This window comes from Adiantum capillus-veneris, chromosome 16, assembly GCF_014529385.1.
Source record: "Adiantum capillus-veneris isolate H3 chromosome 16, ASM1452938v2, whole genome shotgun sequence".
Taxonomy (NCBI): Eukaryota; Viridiplantae; Streptophyta; class Polypodiopsida; order Polypodiales; family Pteridaceae; genus Adiantum; species Adiantum capillus-veneris.
In genome coordinates, this window is record NC_140946.1 from 32,640,905 (window position 1) to 32,660,846 (window position 19,942).

At 45.9% G+C, this 19,942-nt stretch overlaps 1 protein-coding gene across 4 annotated transcripts in view; it reads left to right on the forward strand.

Annotated features, from left to right (window-relative positions):
• The first annotated feature begins 229 nt into the window (after positions 1 to 229).
• Positions 230 to 19,942, forward strand: part of LOC147438823 (uncharacterized) — a 61,480-nt gene continuing 41,767 nt past the window's right edge. For 2 of the 4 annotated variants that reach the window (XM_086484790.1, XM_086484789.1), the window contains exons 1-2: positions 230 to 397; positions 485 to 827. In XM_086484790.1, coding sequence (XP_086340916.1) covers positions 373 to 397; positions 485 to 827 — 368 coding nt within the window. In that variant the 5' untranslated portion in view covers positions 230 to 372. Of the gene's footprint in view, positions 398 to 484; positions 828 to 19,942 lie in introns of those variants that run through there. The other 2 variants (XM_086484792.1, XM_086484791.1) reach the window with 2 other exon arrangements.

Genomic DNA, 19,942 nt, shown 5'->3' on the forward strand with positions numbered 1-19,942 from the left:
GAGAGGGATAAAGAGGTGTTACCTGGCAGATTACCGCTGTTCTTGGCTACTAATATGTCGTCGAGCTCCGCTGTTCTCCAACGGGCGGCGCATTTTGTGCTACGAGGGGATCGTTGAAATGCCAGGAAGCTTGGGAAAGCCCATAGGGAATTTGCAACAACAGTTTGCAGGAAGACAACACCTGGAAGCTTTTAGGGTTTGGAAGCAAGAAGAAGGCCCATCTACGAGAAGGGTTGACCTCGATGAGAGACTAGGGATTTCTACAGCTGAAGAAAAGCTATCGATAATGGTTGAACGTAAGGAAACAAGGATTCTCTCTGAGGAGGACAACAGAGAGCTGTTTGCGCCATTGTTGCTGTGGGGCTCGCAATCATGAAGAGCTCATCTGAAGCAAAAGGTAGGACCCCAAATTATTTAATAAAATTTGAAGTTTGGTTGTCGATTAAGGCTGTGCTACGAGGACACTAAATCAGGATTGGAGTAGCCTGCAAAAGTTTTACAGACAAGAGAAGACAGGGGCAGAGGTTGCAAGTTCTAAGAAGGACTATGGAGCTTTTTGATAAGGATGCAAAGCCTATAGTGCAGATCCCACCTCCTGGCAAATTCTCCTCCATAAATATACAGTGGCAGTACCTCAGGCTTTCAAATTCGCCATATCCTGTGCAACAGGTGTGTCACATACCTTATGACAGGGTTCCTGATTTTATTCGGGGTGAGGCAGAGAATCCGGAGCACCCTACTACCTTTCGCATTTACTCCAGTCGCCGACGTCGGCGCCACTCCAAGACAGCTGCAACCACCTTCCGTACTTATTCGGAGGAGCTCACGTATGGCGTCTTGGCCCTCTTAAGCTTGAATCGAGTAAAATGTGCTTTAGGACCTTTTGTGATAAGTATCACTTTGCATAAATCAAGGGCTTTAGAGGAAGTTTGTAAAACTTGTTTATGATGGGAATAAGGGAATTTGAGTGAATTGGTGACTTTATTTCAAATCTTTGCATTTTATTAACTAGAAATATCTCTTGTTCTGGAGATTTCATTGTGTGAGGCTACTTGCAGTGCGATAGGGGGAACAGCAAGCTGTTTAGCTTGACATCTTTATATTCCTAGGCTGACTAGCATTATGTTTGCTTGAACGTGGTGACATGCTGCTGATGCTTCTATATGTATCTCAAATGTAGTGAATAAGAGAAAAAAGATCATGTACATTGCTTAGCAAAATCTTAAAACTCCGCCAGTCTTTAGGGCCAATCTCTCTGGGCACGGAACTACGCCAGGCTGTGTTGGCCAAATTGAATTGTGATTTTAAAAGTTGTGAAGTAATTTAAGTGATTCTCTCTCGTGTCGCGACAGATTCTAGACTTGGGGTGTCTAAGTTTGTTACACGACGACGAGGTACTGATGGGCCTATGTCGACGATGATGATGTCAACGATGAGGTTCTGTGGATCTATGTCGGGGAAGACGAGGTTCTTGATGGGTGTGTGTTGACGACGACGACGACTAGGTTCTTGATGGGTTTTGTGGATCCTTATGCCGAGCCAAGGTACAAGGGGTACTAGGTGCTGGGGTATTGTGTCGACGACGACGACAGGTCTATGGCTGAATGCCGGATCTGCTAGCACTGTCGATCCTTGGGTCTACAACCACGACGAGGCTAGGGACTGAAATCTGCAAGCGCTCCAAGGCTGAAAAACACCGCTTTTCATGGGCTGAAAACACTTGTCAAATTGGGCTGAAAACGCTGATCATGGTGCTTGAAAACGTTGGTGAGAAGGAGGGCTGAAAACGTTGCTTAAAGTTGCTTAGTCTGTTCTTTTCCGTTGGCACGTGGTGCCCGTCTCGTTACAATGTTAGTATCCTCGAAATCTCGAAAGAAATGAGCGACTTTATTTCCGTCGAGGTAACCTGTGACAAAGGAGCAGAGTCACTCTCCACCAAATTCAAGCAGGTAACTCTTGGAATAGTCAATGCTAATTTCTAAACCAAAAGTGTCGCGAGGACGTGGCAGTTATTAACCATGTCACAAGGATGTGGCTACTGCTAACCTTGGTTGTTGGTTTCTTTCCAATGGGGTTTATTTTATTTGTTTTGAGACCCTCTTCATGAAGTAGCAAACGGTCGGACATTGTATGGCCAATGTGAACGGTACATTCACCCGCAGATTGGAAGTGGTCGGCATTGGAATTCGTATGGTAAGAGGATGTCTAGGCTCAGAGCAAGATCATATAGGTTCCCCCGTCGCACTTAGCAAGTTGGTGGATACTAGGAAGTGAACTCAATTAAGGCGTAAAGTCAAGGTGGGACTACGAACAAAAAGTATCCGACAGTTGGGCCACATTGCACTTTTGGATGCGGTCCCAATGAGGATAGATGGTCAGAAGACCAGTGGGAGCCCAACGGAAGCATCTCCTAAAATTTAGGGAACTGCTATTTTGGGCCGTGAAATGTGTTCGCGTCATTACCTCCGGTATGACTAGGGGAACACTTTATAACTCTGCCACAAAGTCAACTGACGCGTCGGTTGGGATATTTTTAAGCGGCGAACCCGAAACGGGAAAATGCTTGTAATTGCGCCAAGTGTCACATTTTTATGCACTTGCCTCTTCCAGAAAAATGGGCGCTGAATTTTTAAGTTGGGAAGGCCTCATTATGCAATCTGTCCCACAGGTTAAGAGCTATGGAGTGCTTTCTTTCCCTCTCATGTACAGTGTGGTGCTAGGAGTGATGCCTTGCACACTACACACTGCTCTCTCCCCCCCCTACGTGCAGTTATGTGATGCCCCACAAGAGGGCTCCTCATTTACTAATGTACAGCTGTGTGGGTTCATGCTTTCGTGCCGAGGCAAGAGCCTCCTTGAGCAGGAACAGGGGTAGCTAACTGCTACTCCAAAGCAGGCACTGGTGAGGGTCATAATCTCACCATACAAGTGCAAAATCAGCGCTGTGTATGCGCTGTAATTTGACTGTTTTTCAGCCATACGGACGCTAGGACACTTGGGAATCGTGCCCCACTGGCAGAGGACAGTAAGGGGACTGTTTGGGGCTGAAAACAGGGCAAAAACCAGTAAATACAGCATGCTGAATTTACTGTTTTTGGGCAGGAATCAGAGGGTATACGCCACTGCAAGTGAGTTCTAGCAGGGGAATTGGTTTCGCGCAAGTTTTGGGGCTGTTATGTCGCCGAAATTTGGCCAAATCAAATGGTATCTAGGTGGATACACGTGAAGGATTCCCAGGACCTTACCTTGTAATTTACCCTCCTAAAGAATAAAGAAATACCGAAAGGGGCGCCAATTTTGGGGCCTACAGGTTGTCGGTGTCTGCTCAGAGCATTCTAGCTTCCGAGCCATGTGTGTGTTCAAGTGTTAATTCCCGTCGCAGGTTCTCTTTGCAAAATGCTCTGTGTGTGTGTCTAAAGTAAAGAATTTCGGGTGAAAGCCAACGCCTACCGCCCTACGGGCCGGTTACATGGTTCCATTGCTGGGACATCAATCACTTTTTCCTTAAAGAGTGAGCCTGGATTGTTTTGGGATAAAGAAACAGAGTGCAGGAACGCGGGGATTACACTATGGCCGACAAGGGGAAGGGAATTATGGAATAGGGTTCCTCTTCAAAGGACAGGCAGGAGATTCCTATGGTTTTTGAGATAGGTGAGAGCTCACGGCCACGTCAGGCTGTACCTCCTGTCAACGTGAATGTCCCTCCAGTAGTACAGGGCTTTATGACAGGGCAACTTGAGGATGATGCGTTCAAGACTCAGTTAGTTGCCGCGGTGAATGTCTTTTCGCAGCTGGTGCAGAATCCGAGGTTTATGGAATTCTTGCAAGCGCCACCAGTGCAACAGCAAAATAGGCAACCTACGCCGCGTACGGAGCTTGTTGATGCTCAAGCCCAAGTACTTCATGTGACGCAGGAGGAAAGGGAACACTCGCATGTTGCGGAGTCGGGGGCTCCAAAGCAGGTTCCTCCCGTGCTTGAACAGGTGGCTAGAAGGCCTATTCCACAGGTTATGCCAGTTCAGCCCACCAGTGCAACAGCAAAATAGGCAACCTACGCCGCGTACGGAGCTTGTTGATGCTCAAGCCCAAGTACTTCATGTGACGCAGGAGGAAAGGGAACACTCGCATGTTGCGGAGTCGGGGGCTCCAAAGCAGGTTCCTCCCGTGCTTGAACAGGTGGCTAGAAGGCCTATTCCACAGGTTATGCCAGTTCAGCCCGCCACCTTTCAGAGCCAGGATGCTGTCTTGAATGGACAGGGAGCTGGATACCAGGCTATGCACTCAGTTTTTCCACCACCCACTGTACATCCTAGGTATTTCGGGGGTGGATCAGTGTTCCAAAGTATGGCTGGTTATGCGCCTGGAAGTCAGCCGTACATGCCAGGAACAGTGTTCGGGGGTATGCAAGGCATCATGCCAAACCCCATGTATGGTAGTATCGGCATGCAACAGGGTTTTCAGAGCAACCACGGCCAGTTTGGGGTGCCACAGGGTCATTTTGGCATGGCTGGTTTTTCTGGACAGCAGCCAGATATCGCACCTCTGACGCAAAATGTGAATGGCCAAGGCGTGCCGATGATGCCTAGTACAGTGCCCATGTTGCAGACCATTCCCTATGACAACTTGGGGGCACTAGAGAAGCCGAAGGCTTACAAAGAAGGTGGTGCAGCGGTAAAGTTCAGTACCTTCAGTGGTTTCGAGGATAAGACAAAGGCACTCACTTTCATCCAGCAGTTTGATACAGCTTATGCGGGAGGGAATTTTACAGAGGCCTCGAAGGTCAGGAAAGATGCCACTTTCTTAAAGGACAATGCGCTTACATGGTGGATGACATTGTTAATGCAAGGACAAGCACCCGCCACTTTGGTTTACTTCAAGCAAATGTTTGCATCTGCTTGGCTGTCAAATGAATTTGAAGCCGACGTCCTGACAGATTGGCACCAGCTTACTGCAGCTTCGTGCAAGAGCTTGCTGGAGTACAATAGGAGGTTTTGTAAAGCATTACTCTCAGTGACCTCCTACAGATTTGTGCCATTGACAGAGCAGATAGAGAAGTACTGTTGTGGGCTGCCTACAGGGCTTCGCGATTACTGTACAAAGAACAGAGTGGCTACTCTTACTCGGCTTATGAAAGTTGCGAACACTCGTCTTGCCTTGTTGAAAGGAGAGGACAGTGGATTTCCGAGTAGTGACAAAGGAGGGCAACAAAAGAAAAATTCAGCGAAGAAGCCCTTTGTGAAAACGGCTCCTGATGCGTCACAGGGGTCAGAAAAGGCCACCAAAGACAAGGATTCAGCCGGCACTTTTGGAGCGCAAGCAAAGAAACAGAAAAGGAAGCCTTTTGTGCGCAAGTCGCTCGAGGAAAAGAAGGTCCTAATGGCTGAGAACAAATGCTTTATATGTGAGCAGCTTGGTCACTTTTCTATCAATTGTCCACAAAGGAAAAGGCCAGCTGACTCAGAGGATAAAGAAGACCAGAAAGGCAAGAAGCCAAAACCCACGGTAGGTTTAGTGCCAGACATGGTGGGTGACAGGCCCAACACAGATGCCTGTGAGTTATGTAGGGCATGGGGTAAAGTTAGGGATCAGACGGCACTCATCTTTTTCGATCCAGGTGCCAAAGCCAACTTTATCTCACCAGAGTTAGCTATTAAGCTGGGCATCAGAGCTGAAGAGATGGGGTATACAGCAGAGGCAGAGTTGGCATGTCCTGGCCACTCAGAGTGTGTTACTCCCATCATTGGAAAGCTGCGTCTGCATATTCAGTCATATGTGGACACAGAAGAGTTTTACATCATGCCACTGGAAGGTTGTGACGCCTTGTTGGGGATCCCGTGGATGTTTCGAGTGCATGGAGTCTTGGATGCCTACAACAAAAAGATCACTCTACAACATAGGGGCAAAACTCACATCTTGGATGTAAAGCTTAAAGGAGAGTCAGTCCCTATTGTATCTGCTTCTGCTATCACTTCTGTAATAAAGAATCATCTTTCTGTGTACTTGATTTTTGCACGTGATGTCTCAGATAGTGATCAATCAAATTTATCTGTGTTAGATAAAGAAAGATCAGCATTTTTGCAAAAGTTTAGTGACTGTTTTTTTGATTCATTACCGTCGCAATTGCCGCCAGAGAGACCTGAGGACCATCGGATAGATTTGGTGCCAGGGTGTAGCCCACCAAATAGACCTCCCTACAGGGTTAGTGCGGCGCAGCAGAAAGAGATTATGGGCCAGGTTGAGGAGTTATTAGAGAAGGGGCTGATTCAGCCTAGTTCTTCACCCTTTTGCTCCCTAGTGCTCCTAGTGCAGAAGAAGGATGGCTCATGGCGCATGTGTATTGATTACCGTGCATTGAATAAGAATACCATCAAGAATAGGTTCCCTATTCCTAGAATTGATGATATTCTCGATCGTTTAGAGGGTGCTGCAATTTTCAGCAGGATAGACCTTAAGAGTGGGTACCATCAGATTCGTATATAAGGCCAGAGGATGTGCACAAGACTGCGTTTAGAACGACATTTGGTCTTTATGAGTTTCTAGTGATGCCGTTTGGGCTAACAAATACTCCTGCCACGTTCAACAGAATGATGGACCGGATTTTCGCTCGCATCAACAGTTTGTTGGAATGTTCTTCGATGACATGATAGTGTAGTCGAAGAATGAAGAGGAGCATAGGTGTCACTTGACCATTGTGTTTGAAGAGCTGCGCAGTTCACAGGTTACTTGTCAATCCTAAGAAAAGTGAATTCTTCCTTGAAGAGATCCACTTTTTGGGCCACATAGTCTCAAAGGATGGTGTTAGAATGGATCCCGCAAAGGTCGAAGCTATCAAGACATGGCCAGACTTGAAGACTGTGCACGATGTCAGAAGCTTCTTGGGATTGTGTTCCTACTATAGAAGGTTTATCAGAAATTTTGAGAGATAGCATCGCCTCTTCACGCATTGCAAAAGAAAGAGGTCACTCTCAGATGGACCCAAAAAGAGATTTCAGCTTTTAGTCTCTTAAAGGAAAAGTTGACTTCAGATCCAGTTATTGTTTTGCCAGATCTTAGGAAGTCATTTGTGGTCCAGTGTGACGCGTGTGGCAGTAGCATTGGAGCAGTGCTAATGCAAGATGGACGGGTAGTAGCTTATGAAAGCCGAATTTTGCAAGGGCCAGAGAGGACTATGCAAGTCTATGAGAAAGAGCTCTTGGCCGTGATTCATGCGCTTTCTAGCTGGAAGCACTACCTCTTAGGTGCTGATTTTGTTGTCCAAACAGATCATCAGACCTTGCGATACTTCTTGACACAGTCAAAGTTATCTGAAAAGTTTCTGCGATGGGCAAACATTCGTTCCATGTTCCACTTCCAGATTATGCATGTGGAAGGCAAGAAGAATGCTGTGGCTGATGCGTTATCAAGAAAGCCACAAATTTCAGCTGTGTCAATTCCTTATCATCATGAGTTAGATGACATGAAGGAACAATATACTGGCGATGAAGATTTTGCAAGGATCTTTGAACAGTTACAAGAGGGGCAACATCACGAGGACTACCTCCTCAGAGATGGTTTTATGATGATGCATGGCAGACTTTGTGTCACTAGGCCACTGCGACATAAGGTCATGGAAGAGAGTCATGTCCCACCGTATGCAGGGCATCGTGGCATTGATGCAACAGTTAAAGCGGTAGAGACGTTCTTCTATTGGCCTACCTTAAGGAGAGATGTGGATACCTTTGTGCGAGCATGCTTAGTTTGCCAAAAGGTCAAGTTTGACAGGCAAAAGGCACCAGGGCTGTTACAACCACTGCCGATTCCGGATAAGCCATGGGAAAGCATTGCTATGGACGTTATCTTTCATCTTCCAAGGACGCCAACAGGGAATGATGGTATATGGACCATTATCTGCAGGTTCAGCAAGCAGGCCCATTTCATCCCTGTCAGGAAGAAGATAAAATCTGATCAGATGGCACGCTTGTTCATGTACAATGTGTTTAAGTACCATGGTATGCCACAATCGATTATCAGTGATCGTGATCCTCGCATGACCAGTTTGTTCTGGAGAGGATTGTTTGAGAACATGGGCACTACGTTCAAATTCTCGTCTTCGTTTCATCCACAAACTGATGGACACTCAGAAGAGGCTAATTCTACTGTCTTAGATCTGCTAAAATGCTATGTGTCAGATAATAAGGGCAAGTGGGAACAGTATTTGCCTATGCTTGAGTATGCGTACAATAATACGGTGCATTCATCTACTGGCAAGGCACCTTTTGAGATTGTTGAAGGCGGCAAAAAGGTTCCTCCCATTTTGCATACAAAGGACAAGATCTTTGAGGCAGATCGATATGTTGAGAACATGGATGAGATGTATAAGAAAATTAAAGTTGCCTTGGAGAAGACTCAGGCAAAGCAGAAAAAGGCTGCTGATCGTCACCGTCGTGAATTGCTGTTATCACCTGGTGATTGGGTTCTGTTAAGGTTCGAAAAGGCAAGGTTAAAGAAGATGAAGGGCAAGGAACGGCTGTTTCCTAAGCTCACCATGCATTACTATGGGCCTTTTCAAGTGCTTGACAAGATCAGCGATGTGGCTTACAGGCTGAAATTGCTTGATGCATGGCAGATTCATAATGCGTTTCACGTGAGTCTTCTAAGACCCTTCGTGGGTGATGTGCCAGAAGATATGCCAGATGAGGATCAACCAGAAGTTGAGGAACTTGATGAGATCCTGGTACCTGAGCAAGTTTTGGCACATAAGGACAGAAAAGTTAAAGGACAAGTTGCAAGACGCTATTTGGTGAAGTTCAAGAACTATCCGCCTATGGATGCAAAGTGGATGGAAGAGCATGAACTGACAGAGTCACCAAATGTATTGCAGCTTTACCTTGAAGCCTTTGGGTTACAGCCTACTTATGCCCCAACCCAACGTGTGCAAAGGAGGGGTAATGATAGACCTAGTACATCAAATGTACATATGAATTTAGTGCCATAGATGGAAATGGCAAAAGTATGAAGGTCTCATTAAGTCATTTGTATCTATGTATGTTACGACCTTTCTTGCGGATACATGCGATGATAAAAGAGTGTTAATAGCACAAGATCATCAATGGCGTGTATTTATGGTATGCAATCGAGGACGTTTGCGATTTCAAGAGGGGGGTATGTCACGAGGACGTGGCAGTTATTAACCATGTCACAAGGATGTGGCTACTGCTAACCTTGGTTGTTGGTTTCTTTCCAATGGGGTTTATTTTATTTGTTTTGAGACCCTCTTTTTGAAGTAGCAAACGGTCGGACATTGTATGGCCAATGTGAACGGTACATTCACCCGCAGACGGGAAGTGGTCGGCACTGGAATTCGTATGGTAAGAGGATGTCTAGGCTCAGAGCAAGATCATATAGGTTCCCCCGTCGCACTTAGCAAGTTGGTGGATACTAGGAAGTGAACTCAATTAAGGCGTAAAGTCAAGGTGGGACTACCAACAAAAAGTATCCGACAGTTGGGCCACATTGCACTTTTGGATGCAGTCCCAATGAGGATAGATGGTCAGAAGACCAGTGGGAGCCCAACGGAAGCATCTCCTAAAATTTAGGGAACTGCTATTTTGGGCCGTGAAATGTGTTCGCGTCATTACCTCCGGTATGACTAGGGGAACACTTTATAACTCTGCCGCGAAGTCAACTGACGCGTCGGGTGGGATATTTTTAAGTGGCGAACCCGAAACGGGAAAATGCTTGTAAATGCGCCAAGTGTCACATTTTTATGCACTTGCCTCTTCCAGAAAAATGGGCGCTGAATTTTTAAGCTGGGAAGGCCTCATTATGCAATCTGTCACAGGTTAATAGCTATGGAGTGCTTCCTTTCCCTCTCATGTACAGTGTGGTGCTAGGAGTGATGCCTTGCACACTACACATTGCTCTCTCTTCCCCCTACGTGCAGTTATGTGATGCCCCACAAGAAGGCTCCTCATTTATTGATGTACAGCTGTGTGGGTTCATGCTTTCGTGCTGAGGCAAGAACCTCCTTGAGCAGGAACAGGGGTAGCTAACTGCTACTCCAAAGCAGGCACTAGTGAGGGTCATAACCTCACTATACAGGTGCAAAATCAGCGCTGTGTATGCGCTGTAATTTGACTGTTTTTCAGCCATACGGACGCTAGGACACTTGGGAATCGTGCCCCACTGGCAGAGGACAGTAAGGGGACTGTTTGGGGCTGAAAACAGGGCAAAAACCAGTAAATACAGCATGCTGAATTTACTGTTTTATGGGCAGGTATACGCCAGTGCAAGTGAGTTCTAGCAGGGGAATTGGTTTCGTGCAAGTTTTGGGGCTGTTATGTTGCCGAAATTTGGCCAAATCAAATGGTATCTAGGTGGATACACGTGAAGGATTCCCAGGACCTTACCTTGTAATTTACCCTCCTAAAGAATAAAGAAATACCGAAAGGGGCGCCAATTTTGGGGCCTACAGGTTGTCGGTGTCTGCTTGGAGCATTCTAGCTTCTGAGCCGTGTGTGTGTTCAAGTGTTAATTCCCGTCGTAGGTTCTCTTTGCAAAATGCTCTGTGTGTGTGTCTAAAGTAAAGAATTTCGGGTGAAAGCCAACGCTTACCGCCCTACGGGCCGGTTAGAAAAAGCCTAAAGGTAAAGCTCTAGTATCTGAGGAGTGTCTGCTAAGTCGTCGTCCTCTATCCACTTGGCATCAAGGGCCGGATAATTTTTGAATTTGATGAGTTACCGTCGTGTCAACTTACCTTTCACTTTCCTTTCCTTGTGAGTCAAGACCTGTTTTGGAATGAGTATCTCTTCCTTCTCTTCCACTTCTGGTTGCTGGTCTAGCTTCGTGTGTAAGGTGCAGCGGAAGTGAATGTTGAACTTTGCTCAAGATGAGTGGTCCGAACTGTGCTCAAAGGGTTCCTTTTACTTACGGAAGGGAGAGCCTTCCGTTCCTTTAGTGAGAGAGTGCAATTGACATAAACAAAGTGAATGGACACTGTGAATGAAAGTGCATGAGACTGAGAGATAGAGAAGAGAATACGACACGAGGACGTTGTAAAACCCTCCTCCGAAGGCCCCACTCTCTATGGCGAGAGCGGTCTACTTGCGATTGCACAAATCTCTACAATGCTTGGACTTGCCGACGATGTCGACGACGACGAGACGGGCTGAAATCTGAGAATGCTAATGGCTGAAATCTGCAAATCTTCATCTGTTGAATTCTGACTCTATGTTGGTGAGGATGTCGATGGCGAAAATGCGACGATGACGCGCTGAAAACGCAGATGCTGGTGCATTGTGGATGTCAGGTCCCTGCTACCTCTTCTGCCAGGAAGTGCTAACACTAGGTTTCTATTTATACAAACTTAGCAAAATTGCCCTACCTACTTTCCAACAAAAGTCACTTAAAAATAATAAGTGAAAAATGTCAAAAATAGGGAAAATAGGTCTATGCACTGTAAAAATGCTACTGATGGGTTCTGACTGGAATCTGATGGTCATGCTGTGTGCAACCAGAGGATATGCATCTAATCTAAGTGTCTGGACATGCACGGTTTGCGAACAGACTCACAAAAGTGCCAGATCACTTCCTATTCTAGACTGACTTGACTGAATTGAACCCTGGTCATGCTGTAGCTTGTCCACGGACATATAGGGTTGGATGTGTCACGTGACATCCCCTCCTTTTCAAAGTGAGGTACTGGTACCGAACTGTATGGCGTCGAGGGAGATCGCCAATAGCATCCGGAATCCTGGAAGGGACTCTTCGCCGGCCCATTATGATGTGTGGGTCGTGCGGTACTTGAACTTCATAAAGGTCTGCAACGCTTGCTTCTTTGGGCTTCGCCGAAAGCGACACAAAGTAATCTGTGGCTCCTTCAATGCTTCAACTTCGTCTAGAGTCATGCTTCTTCCTTCTTCAAGAATCTTCATGGTTGAAAATTCCTGAAACTACTTCCAACACAAAAACATGAACATACCCATTCCATGTAAAGTGAGTGGAAAAAATCTCGTCTTATCTAATGACTGTGTATGCAATCTAGATGAACATAGAGACAGAGTGCCAAACCGTTCATCAAACACATGCAAACAATGGGATCGAATCTTTTCTTTATGATCTAAATCATTCAACTGTGGCAAATCACAATGGACATGCCCATGCTTGGTGCTCATACTTTCTTGTGCTCTTTCTGATATTGTGTCATGCCAAAGAAGAGACATGGAATGTAACTTCCTTGAATGCATACTTTTCAGCTTGTCATGAACAATCCGCGTACATCTGTGCTCATCCATGAGTGAAACATGCTTAACGTACAATATGTCATGCCTAGGAAAAGGGATCACATAAACACGCTGACTAAAATATCGGAAAGGATCACGAATGAAATACTCGTACAATGCGTGCTGACAAATCATTTGAACCAAAGTACTTCCTGTAAGGGTTCTTTGGACCTAGGCGCGAGGCCCAAGATGGGTTCTTCGGGATCTATCGAATCTTCCTGCGGGGAATCTTTGGACCTCGACTCGAGAGCCAAGATCAGTTCTTCGTGATTGATCGAATCTGCAATGAGGTTAGCTTCACTAGAAAAAGTATTAAGTAAACCATCATCCTTGTGAACATCACATCATTATCCTGCAAATCATCATGCTTGTGAGAAATCACATCTTGATCATCATGCAAATCCTGTGTATCATGCTTTGGAGAAGACGAGACCGAAAGAGTCTCCTTCTCCTGAATCCGTTCAATCTTCGCCTGCACATTAGCAATGAGCGATGGAGAATGAACAACTTGCTCTCCACGAATGACAATAGGAGAGTCACTTTTGGCATTGAAAGTGAATGTATTTTCTGCCCAATCAATGAGAGGGTTATGCTCACGAAACCATCGAATGCCCAAAATCATATCACATCTTGAGAGAGGAGAGACAAAATATTTTCTACGGAAAGCAGCTTGTTGGACTGTAAACAACACATCAAGGTACTCTTTTGTGATGAGAGAGTCCATACCGGGAGCGAAGCCAGAGACCTCGAGAGGAGATTTTTGACTAACCTCTAGGCGGGCTCTCTCAACAAGAGAGGGATTGATCACATCATGCATATTGCGTGGGTCAAACAATATGACAAAACGTTGCCCCGTCATATGACCATAACATTTAATGAGAGACTCATCAATGGGAGGGTCATGAGAAACTTGGGGCACACTCGTGTTGTCATTGATTGCATTGACAGAGGAAGTGGGTTCTGTGGATCCTTTAGATTCATTCGATTCAAGCTTATGACATGTTCTTTTTATGTGACTCTTAATGTGACAATGAGAACAACGACCTTCCTTAGAATAAGTGCTTTGCTCTTCCGACGTGATGTATCCACCTAGAATTCCTTGTGCTACGTTTTCATCGCGAGTGAGCTTAGGTTTAGCAATTGTGGTAGCTTTACCCTTAGGTTCATTTTGAGAGTTCTTTTCTGAGAGACTATTGGAAGATTGGTTAGAAGAGTTACCGTTCTTACCATTCTGAGGGTGAGGGTTTTGAGAAGTTTGAGAGGTACTTGTGGATGTCTTGTTTTGCTTAGGCTTGCCCTTATTGTGCTTTATCTCCTGTGCGAGAGCAATCGCTACCGCCTTGTTGAGATCGATTGGATCGAACACTTCGATATCATACTTGATATACTCGTTCAATCCATAAAGGAATGCCTCTTTGTGCTCATCATCTGACTTGCATAATTGGGTACCTAGCTGCAAAACACGATTAGAGAAAGACATAACTGGCATACCATTTTGCTTGAGAGCTCGCCAATCGTCCTTCAATCGTGTGAGGTACTGAGGTGGCATAAACCGCGCCTTGAGCTTGTCTTGCGAATCAGCCCAATTGAAGGAAAGGGGCGTGAATTCGTCGGCTTCCTCTAGGTGCGTGGCTAACTGTGCCTCTTGCCATGTGTGGTACCAATTGATGGCATCACCGGCAAGATACATAGCTGCCGTCAAAACCTTGTTATGTCCTGTCTTCTTAGTTGTCGCAAAATAAGCATCAAATTGATGCAACCAAGAATGAATAACCGTAGCATCCATCTTACCATCATACTTACTGAAAATCAACTTCTCTGTGACTTGGTTGTTGGAGTCCGCATCTCGGGTTGCGCCACTTGAGAAACTACCAACCTCTTTGGTTGGTTCGGACTTCGAGGCTAAAACCTGTCGAACTAATTCTTGAGTGCGGAGGTCTCGCTGAACCTCCCGAACAGCCTCCAAGGCCGCTCGTCTTGCTTCGGCTTCCTCCTTTCTTTGTGCTTTTCTTTCTTTTCGTTCATTGCGCTCGCGTTCCAAGGCAATGCGAGTCGCTTCTTGTCGTGCCATCATGTCCATCATTGATTTGACCAAGGCCTCCATAAGATTTGGTGCAATCCCGGGCGAAGATGGCGTAGGGGGAGGGTCAGGAAAACCTCCATGGTGAGGAAATTCTTCTTCACTACTTTCATGCCCATCACCTCCATGCGAAGTATCCATTCCGCTTCGGGTGACGACCATGCACTGTGATCTTTGGTTCTTAATTTCACGAGAAACTTGGGTTCTTGTGGGTCTTGGGTTCTTGAGGGTCTTCTTTCGCTTGCAATCTGTGTTAGAGAAGGATCTTCTCTTCACCCTAGTTCTGCTCTTTTCCACGTGCGCACCCCTTGGCGGCCTTGCGCTCACACCAAGGTTGCTTTTTCCCACCTCACGTCGATTGGCCGGCCGCTAAGTGCACGGTCCGCTCTCAATGAGTGAAAAGAGGCACAGGGGAGGCTGGACAAGCCCTTCTTTCCTGGGATTCCTGTCACTCTTCAAAAACACGACTAGGAATCGACACGCCCAAGTGAACTTGGGTTACGTGCGATCGCAACAAGCAAAAAAAATTCAGTGGTTCTTTCCTTGAGTGATACAGAACACTGCCAAAGCTCTGATACCAATGTAAGGTGCAGCGGAAGTGAATGTTGAACTTTGCTCAAGATGAGTGCTCCGAACTGTGCTCAAGGGTTCCTTTTACTTACGGAAGGGAGAGCCGTCCGTTCCTTTAGTGAGAGAGTGCAATTGACACAAACAAAGTGAATGGACACTGTGAATGGAAGTGCATGAGATTGAGAGATAGAGAAGAGAATACGACACCAGAGACGTTGTAAAACCCTCCTCCGAAGGCCCCACTTTCTATGGCGAGAGCGTTCTACTTATGATTGCACAAATCTCCACAATGCTTGGACTTGCCGACGATGTCGACGACGACGAGACGGGCTGAAATCTGAGAATGCTAATGGCTGAAATCTTCAAATCTTTATTTGCTGAATTCTGACTCTTATGTCGGTGATGATGTCGATGGCGACGATGCGACGACGACGCGCTGAAAATCTGCATTTTCCGGGCTGAAACTGCAAACTGCGGTGGATCTAACCGTGCGGTGAGGATCTGCTGCGGAAAGGTGAGATCTGCGAGGTTCGGGACTCGTTCTGCTGTGTCTAAAGGCTAAAAACTGAAAACTGAAAACGTTGGTCCTATGGCTGATTCTGTCGCGATGATCTGCAAAAACACTGAGTTGTCTTGCAGATCAAAAACGCTAGGGCAGTTTCCTGTCGTGCTGCAAAAACGCTATGGAATCTGCAGAGTCTGAGGTCACCAGGTTGGTCTGCAATGCAAAACGCTGGGGCTGATCTGCAGTGGAGAAAAACACTGGTTGTTCTTGGCTGAAACCACTAGGTCATCCGCCGGGGGGGGGTCTTGCTGAGAAGGTGCACTGTGGATGTCAGGTCCCTGCTGCCTCTTCTGCCAGGAAGTGCTAGTGCTAGGTTTCTATTTATACAAACTTAGCAAAATTGCCCTACCTACTTTCCAACAAAAGTCACTTAAAAATAATAAGTGAAAAATGTCAAAAATAGGGAAAATAGGTCTATGCACTGTAAAAATGCTAATGATGGGTTCTGACTGGAATCTGATGGTTATGCTGTGTGCGACCAAAGGATATGCATCTAATCTAAGTGTCTGGACATGCACAGTCTGCGAACATACTCACAAAAGTGCCAGATCACTTCCTATTCTAGACTGATGTCACAAAGTGATGACGTGACTGCCCGGGAGCAGAAACCCTAACCCTAATTTTTGCCAAATCCTAACCGTTGTTGAAACCCTAATTCTGCCCTAACCCTAACCCTAAAAGACAACAGGGAAAAATAGCCGAGTGATGACCTGGTACCGTATGGTAGATCTCGGATTTTGCGACGCGTTTCACACTGGATTGTACGGCAAGGAAAAAGCAACGTAATTTTTTGGACTCTGCTTTTCCTACGCAAAGGATGGGAGAGAGAGAGAAGAAGCTTTTGCTTTATTTTTAATTGGCTCAAGAGAGCTTGTGAGAAAAAGAGCCTTGGCTTTATTTTTAGGCTTTTGATTCTAAGCTTTTGGGGCTTTGCTTTTGGCATCCCTTGTAAATAAATAAGTGGCTTGGGCTTCCTCTCTGCAGAGCATCTGGACGCAGAGTCTGAGAGTGAGACCCAACCACTCTTGTACTTTGAACTCAGATTAATACAAAAAGAAATACCGAAAGGGGCGCTAGTCTTTGGGGCCAATATCTCTAGGCACGGAACTCCGTCGGGCCAATGTAAATCTCTTGTGAATTGTGAACTGTTTTGAAGTGGTTATTTGGTGCCGTCATGGTCGATTCTTGTCTTGGAGTGTCCAAGTCTGTTACAGTGGTATCAGAGCACCGCCGATTTCTCTTCTACGGGAAATCCGATCCCAATTTTTTTTCCGCGGCACCTATGGCTTCACGCAAGGATCAGTCGACTCCCTCTGCATCCGGAGATGTGGCAAGGGATCACAACGAATATTTCGGCAAGGAGTATGGCCCGCCTCGGCCTACTCAGACGGAACGACGAGAGATGGAGCGTCGTCAATTGATCGGCGATGCAACAAAGATGATGCTCAATTTTGCGAAGGACCCAAAATTGACAAAGTATATGAGCGAGACTTCTTTTCAGGAAGTGCATGAGCAGTGGCAAAAAATCACACCACCACCCCTGAAACCCGCTCTCAAGAAACCTTCTGGAATTAGAAGATGTGGTTGATGCACGGATTCCTTAGCTTTTTGACGCGCAGAACAAAGCTAAAGAGCACGGCAAAAAGCAGACGAAAGGCACTGACTTCCCGGGATATTTGGGTTGTCAGTCGACATTTGATAAGGCAAAGAAACAGAAGAAGCGTGTTCGATTTGAAGGAGTACCCAGCTCTTGTTCTTCTTCTTCTTCTTCTTCTGACAGTTCTTCTAGCTCTTCTGACTCGAGCGAAGAAGACAGAAAAGGCAAAAAGCGAAGCAAGAAACAACTCTTCGGAAAGGGCAAGAAAAAGGCAAAGAAGTCTAAATCTCGCCCAGTGAGTGACAGTTCTAGAGAGGACTCGTCTACAGATAGTTCAGACTCTGATGACGGCAACTTTTATGCAAACAAGAAGAATTTTTATAAAGCCAACCGGTATGACTTTTTGGAAGATAAAAGCAAGAAAGTCCAAGAGTTTAAGGAAGGTGGATAGTCAATCAAATTTGACACGTTTTCAGGATATAAAGATGCTTCGAAGGCTTTGTCTTTTATACAAGAGTTTGACATCTCTTTCGCGGGAGGACGCTACTCAGAGCTCTCCAAGATTCGGAGAGCTGCCTCTTATTTTAAGGGGAATGCTCGAACTTGGTGGTCCACGCTTCTTTTAAACAAGATTGCGCGAGTCAAATGGCTGAAATTTAAGAAGCTTTTTATTTCTTCTTGGCTAACTCAAGAGTATGAATGCGATATACGAGCTGCTTGGAACCATCTTCGGATGACCAAGAGAGATACAGTGGACGCTTATTGTGAGAGATTCTGGAGCTCTTTTCTACCCGCCTCTTCATTCAAGAAGATTTCGCTCAGAGAACAGATTGAGCGGTTTACCTTGTGTCTACCTACAGAGATCCGAGATCACTGCTTGGAATAGAAGTCAGCTTCTATTCAGGAGTTGATGAGTCATGCGAAACGGGGTTTTGCCATTCACTCTGGCAGTCTGACCTACCCCACCGATGAGGTCATGACACAACGAGCCGAATAGACTTCAGCGAATGAAAGTAGAAAGAGAAAGAGCAACCCAGAAAATAAGGATGCACGACCCAAGCTTACTCCTCAGCAGAGAGCTCGCTTCATCAGGGAGGGGAAGTGCTTTGGATGCGGGGAACATGGACATATCTCTGCGAAATGCCCCAAAAAGACACAGAAAGAACATAATGACAAGGACGACGAAAGGCCTGAGAGTTCGAGAGCAGCTGAGGAACGTGGAAGAAAAGGCAAGATGAAAACAGGATTGGTTCCAGATTGTGTGGGTATCGATCCCAACATCATGGACAAGAGTACAGAGCTTTGCCGAGCTTGGGGCAAAGTGAAAGACCAAGAGGCCCTGATCTTCTTTGATGGAGGAGCCAAGGCAAACTTCATTTCATCGGAATTGGCGGCGCGGCTCGAGATCACTCCCGATCGGATGGGACCACGAGGCTGTTCTAGCGGCACCTAACAGGGACGTAGCCATTACACCTGTCATTGGCAAACTTCGGTTGCATTGTCAACGGTATTTGGGGCATGAGGACTTTACATAATGCCTTTGGAAGGTTGTGACGTTCTCTTGGGAATTACTTGGTACCACAAGAACAACGCAGTGGTCGATTGCCGGGTGAGGAAAGCGATTTTGGCTACAGAGAAGGGCAGAATCATTGTACTTGACATTAAACTGAAGGGCGAGTCTGTCCCTATTGTATCGGCTTCGGCCATTTCTAAATTAATGAAATCCAGTCTGTTTGTTTACTCGATCTTTATGAAAGAGTTGAGTGGTGAGGATAGGACAAATATGTCTAAACTTGATAAAGAACGCCAAGATTTTCTCCACTCTCACGCCGATTGCTTCTCAGAGAGCCTACCAGGCGAGTTACCACCTGCTCGTCCTGAAGATCATACCATTGATCTGATACCTGGAAGCACACCACCTAACCGGCCACCTTACCGTGTGAGTCGAGCACAGAATGAAGAGATTATGAACCAAGTGAAAGACCTCTTGGAAAAGGGTCTTGTCCAGCCTAGTACTTTACCGTATTGCTCTCCAGTGTTGTTGGTTTTGAAGAAAGACGGATCTTGGAGAATGTGCATCGATTATAGAGCTCTCAACAAAATCACCATCAAGAACAGATTTCCTATTTCTAGGATCGATGATATACTCGATAGATTACAGGGATCCTCGTGCTTTAGCAGGATTGATTTGAAGAGTGGATATCATCAGATCAGAATCGCGTCGGGAGACGTCTACAAGGCAGCTTTTCAGACGACTTTTGGGTTATTTGAGTTTTGGTGATGCCTTTTGGCTTAACCAATGCTCCTGCGACATTTAACCGGATGATAGACAGGATTTTTCGAGAGTACAGACTATTTGTTGGCACTTTCTTTGACGATATCATTGTTTTCTCTAAGAATGAGGCAGAACACAGAGATCTTGTGCTTCAGGTCTTTCAGGCATTACGAGATCACAAGTTAGTGATTAATGCAAAGAAAAGTGAAATTTTCCTACTAGAGATACACTTTTTGGGACACATTGTGTCATCAGCAGGAGTGCAAATGGATCCGGCCAAGATAGAGACTATCTGTGAGTGGCTCAATTTGAAGAATGTCCATGAAGTTAGAAGCTTCTTGGGACTGTGTTCGTACTACAGGCGGTTCATTCGAAAGTTTGCAGAGGTTGCTTCCCCTTTGTATATCTTGACACAGAAAGGAGTCTCTTTCTCGTGGGGACCCACAGAGGTGACTGCCTTTCAGACATTGAAAGAGAAATTGACTACGGGACCAGTTTTGACTTTGCCAGACTTTCAGAAGTCATTTGAAGTATATTGTGATACTTGTGGTCGTAGTCTGGGTGCGGTCTTAATGCAAGAAGGCCATGCCATTGC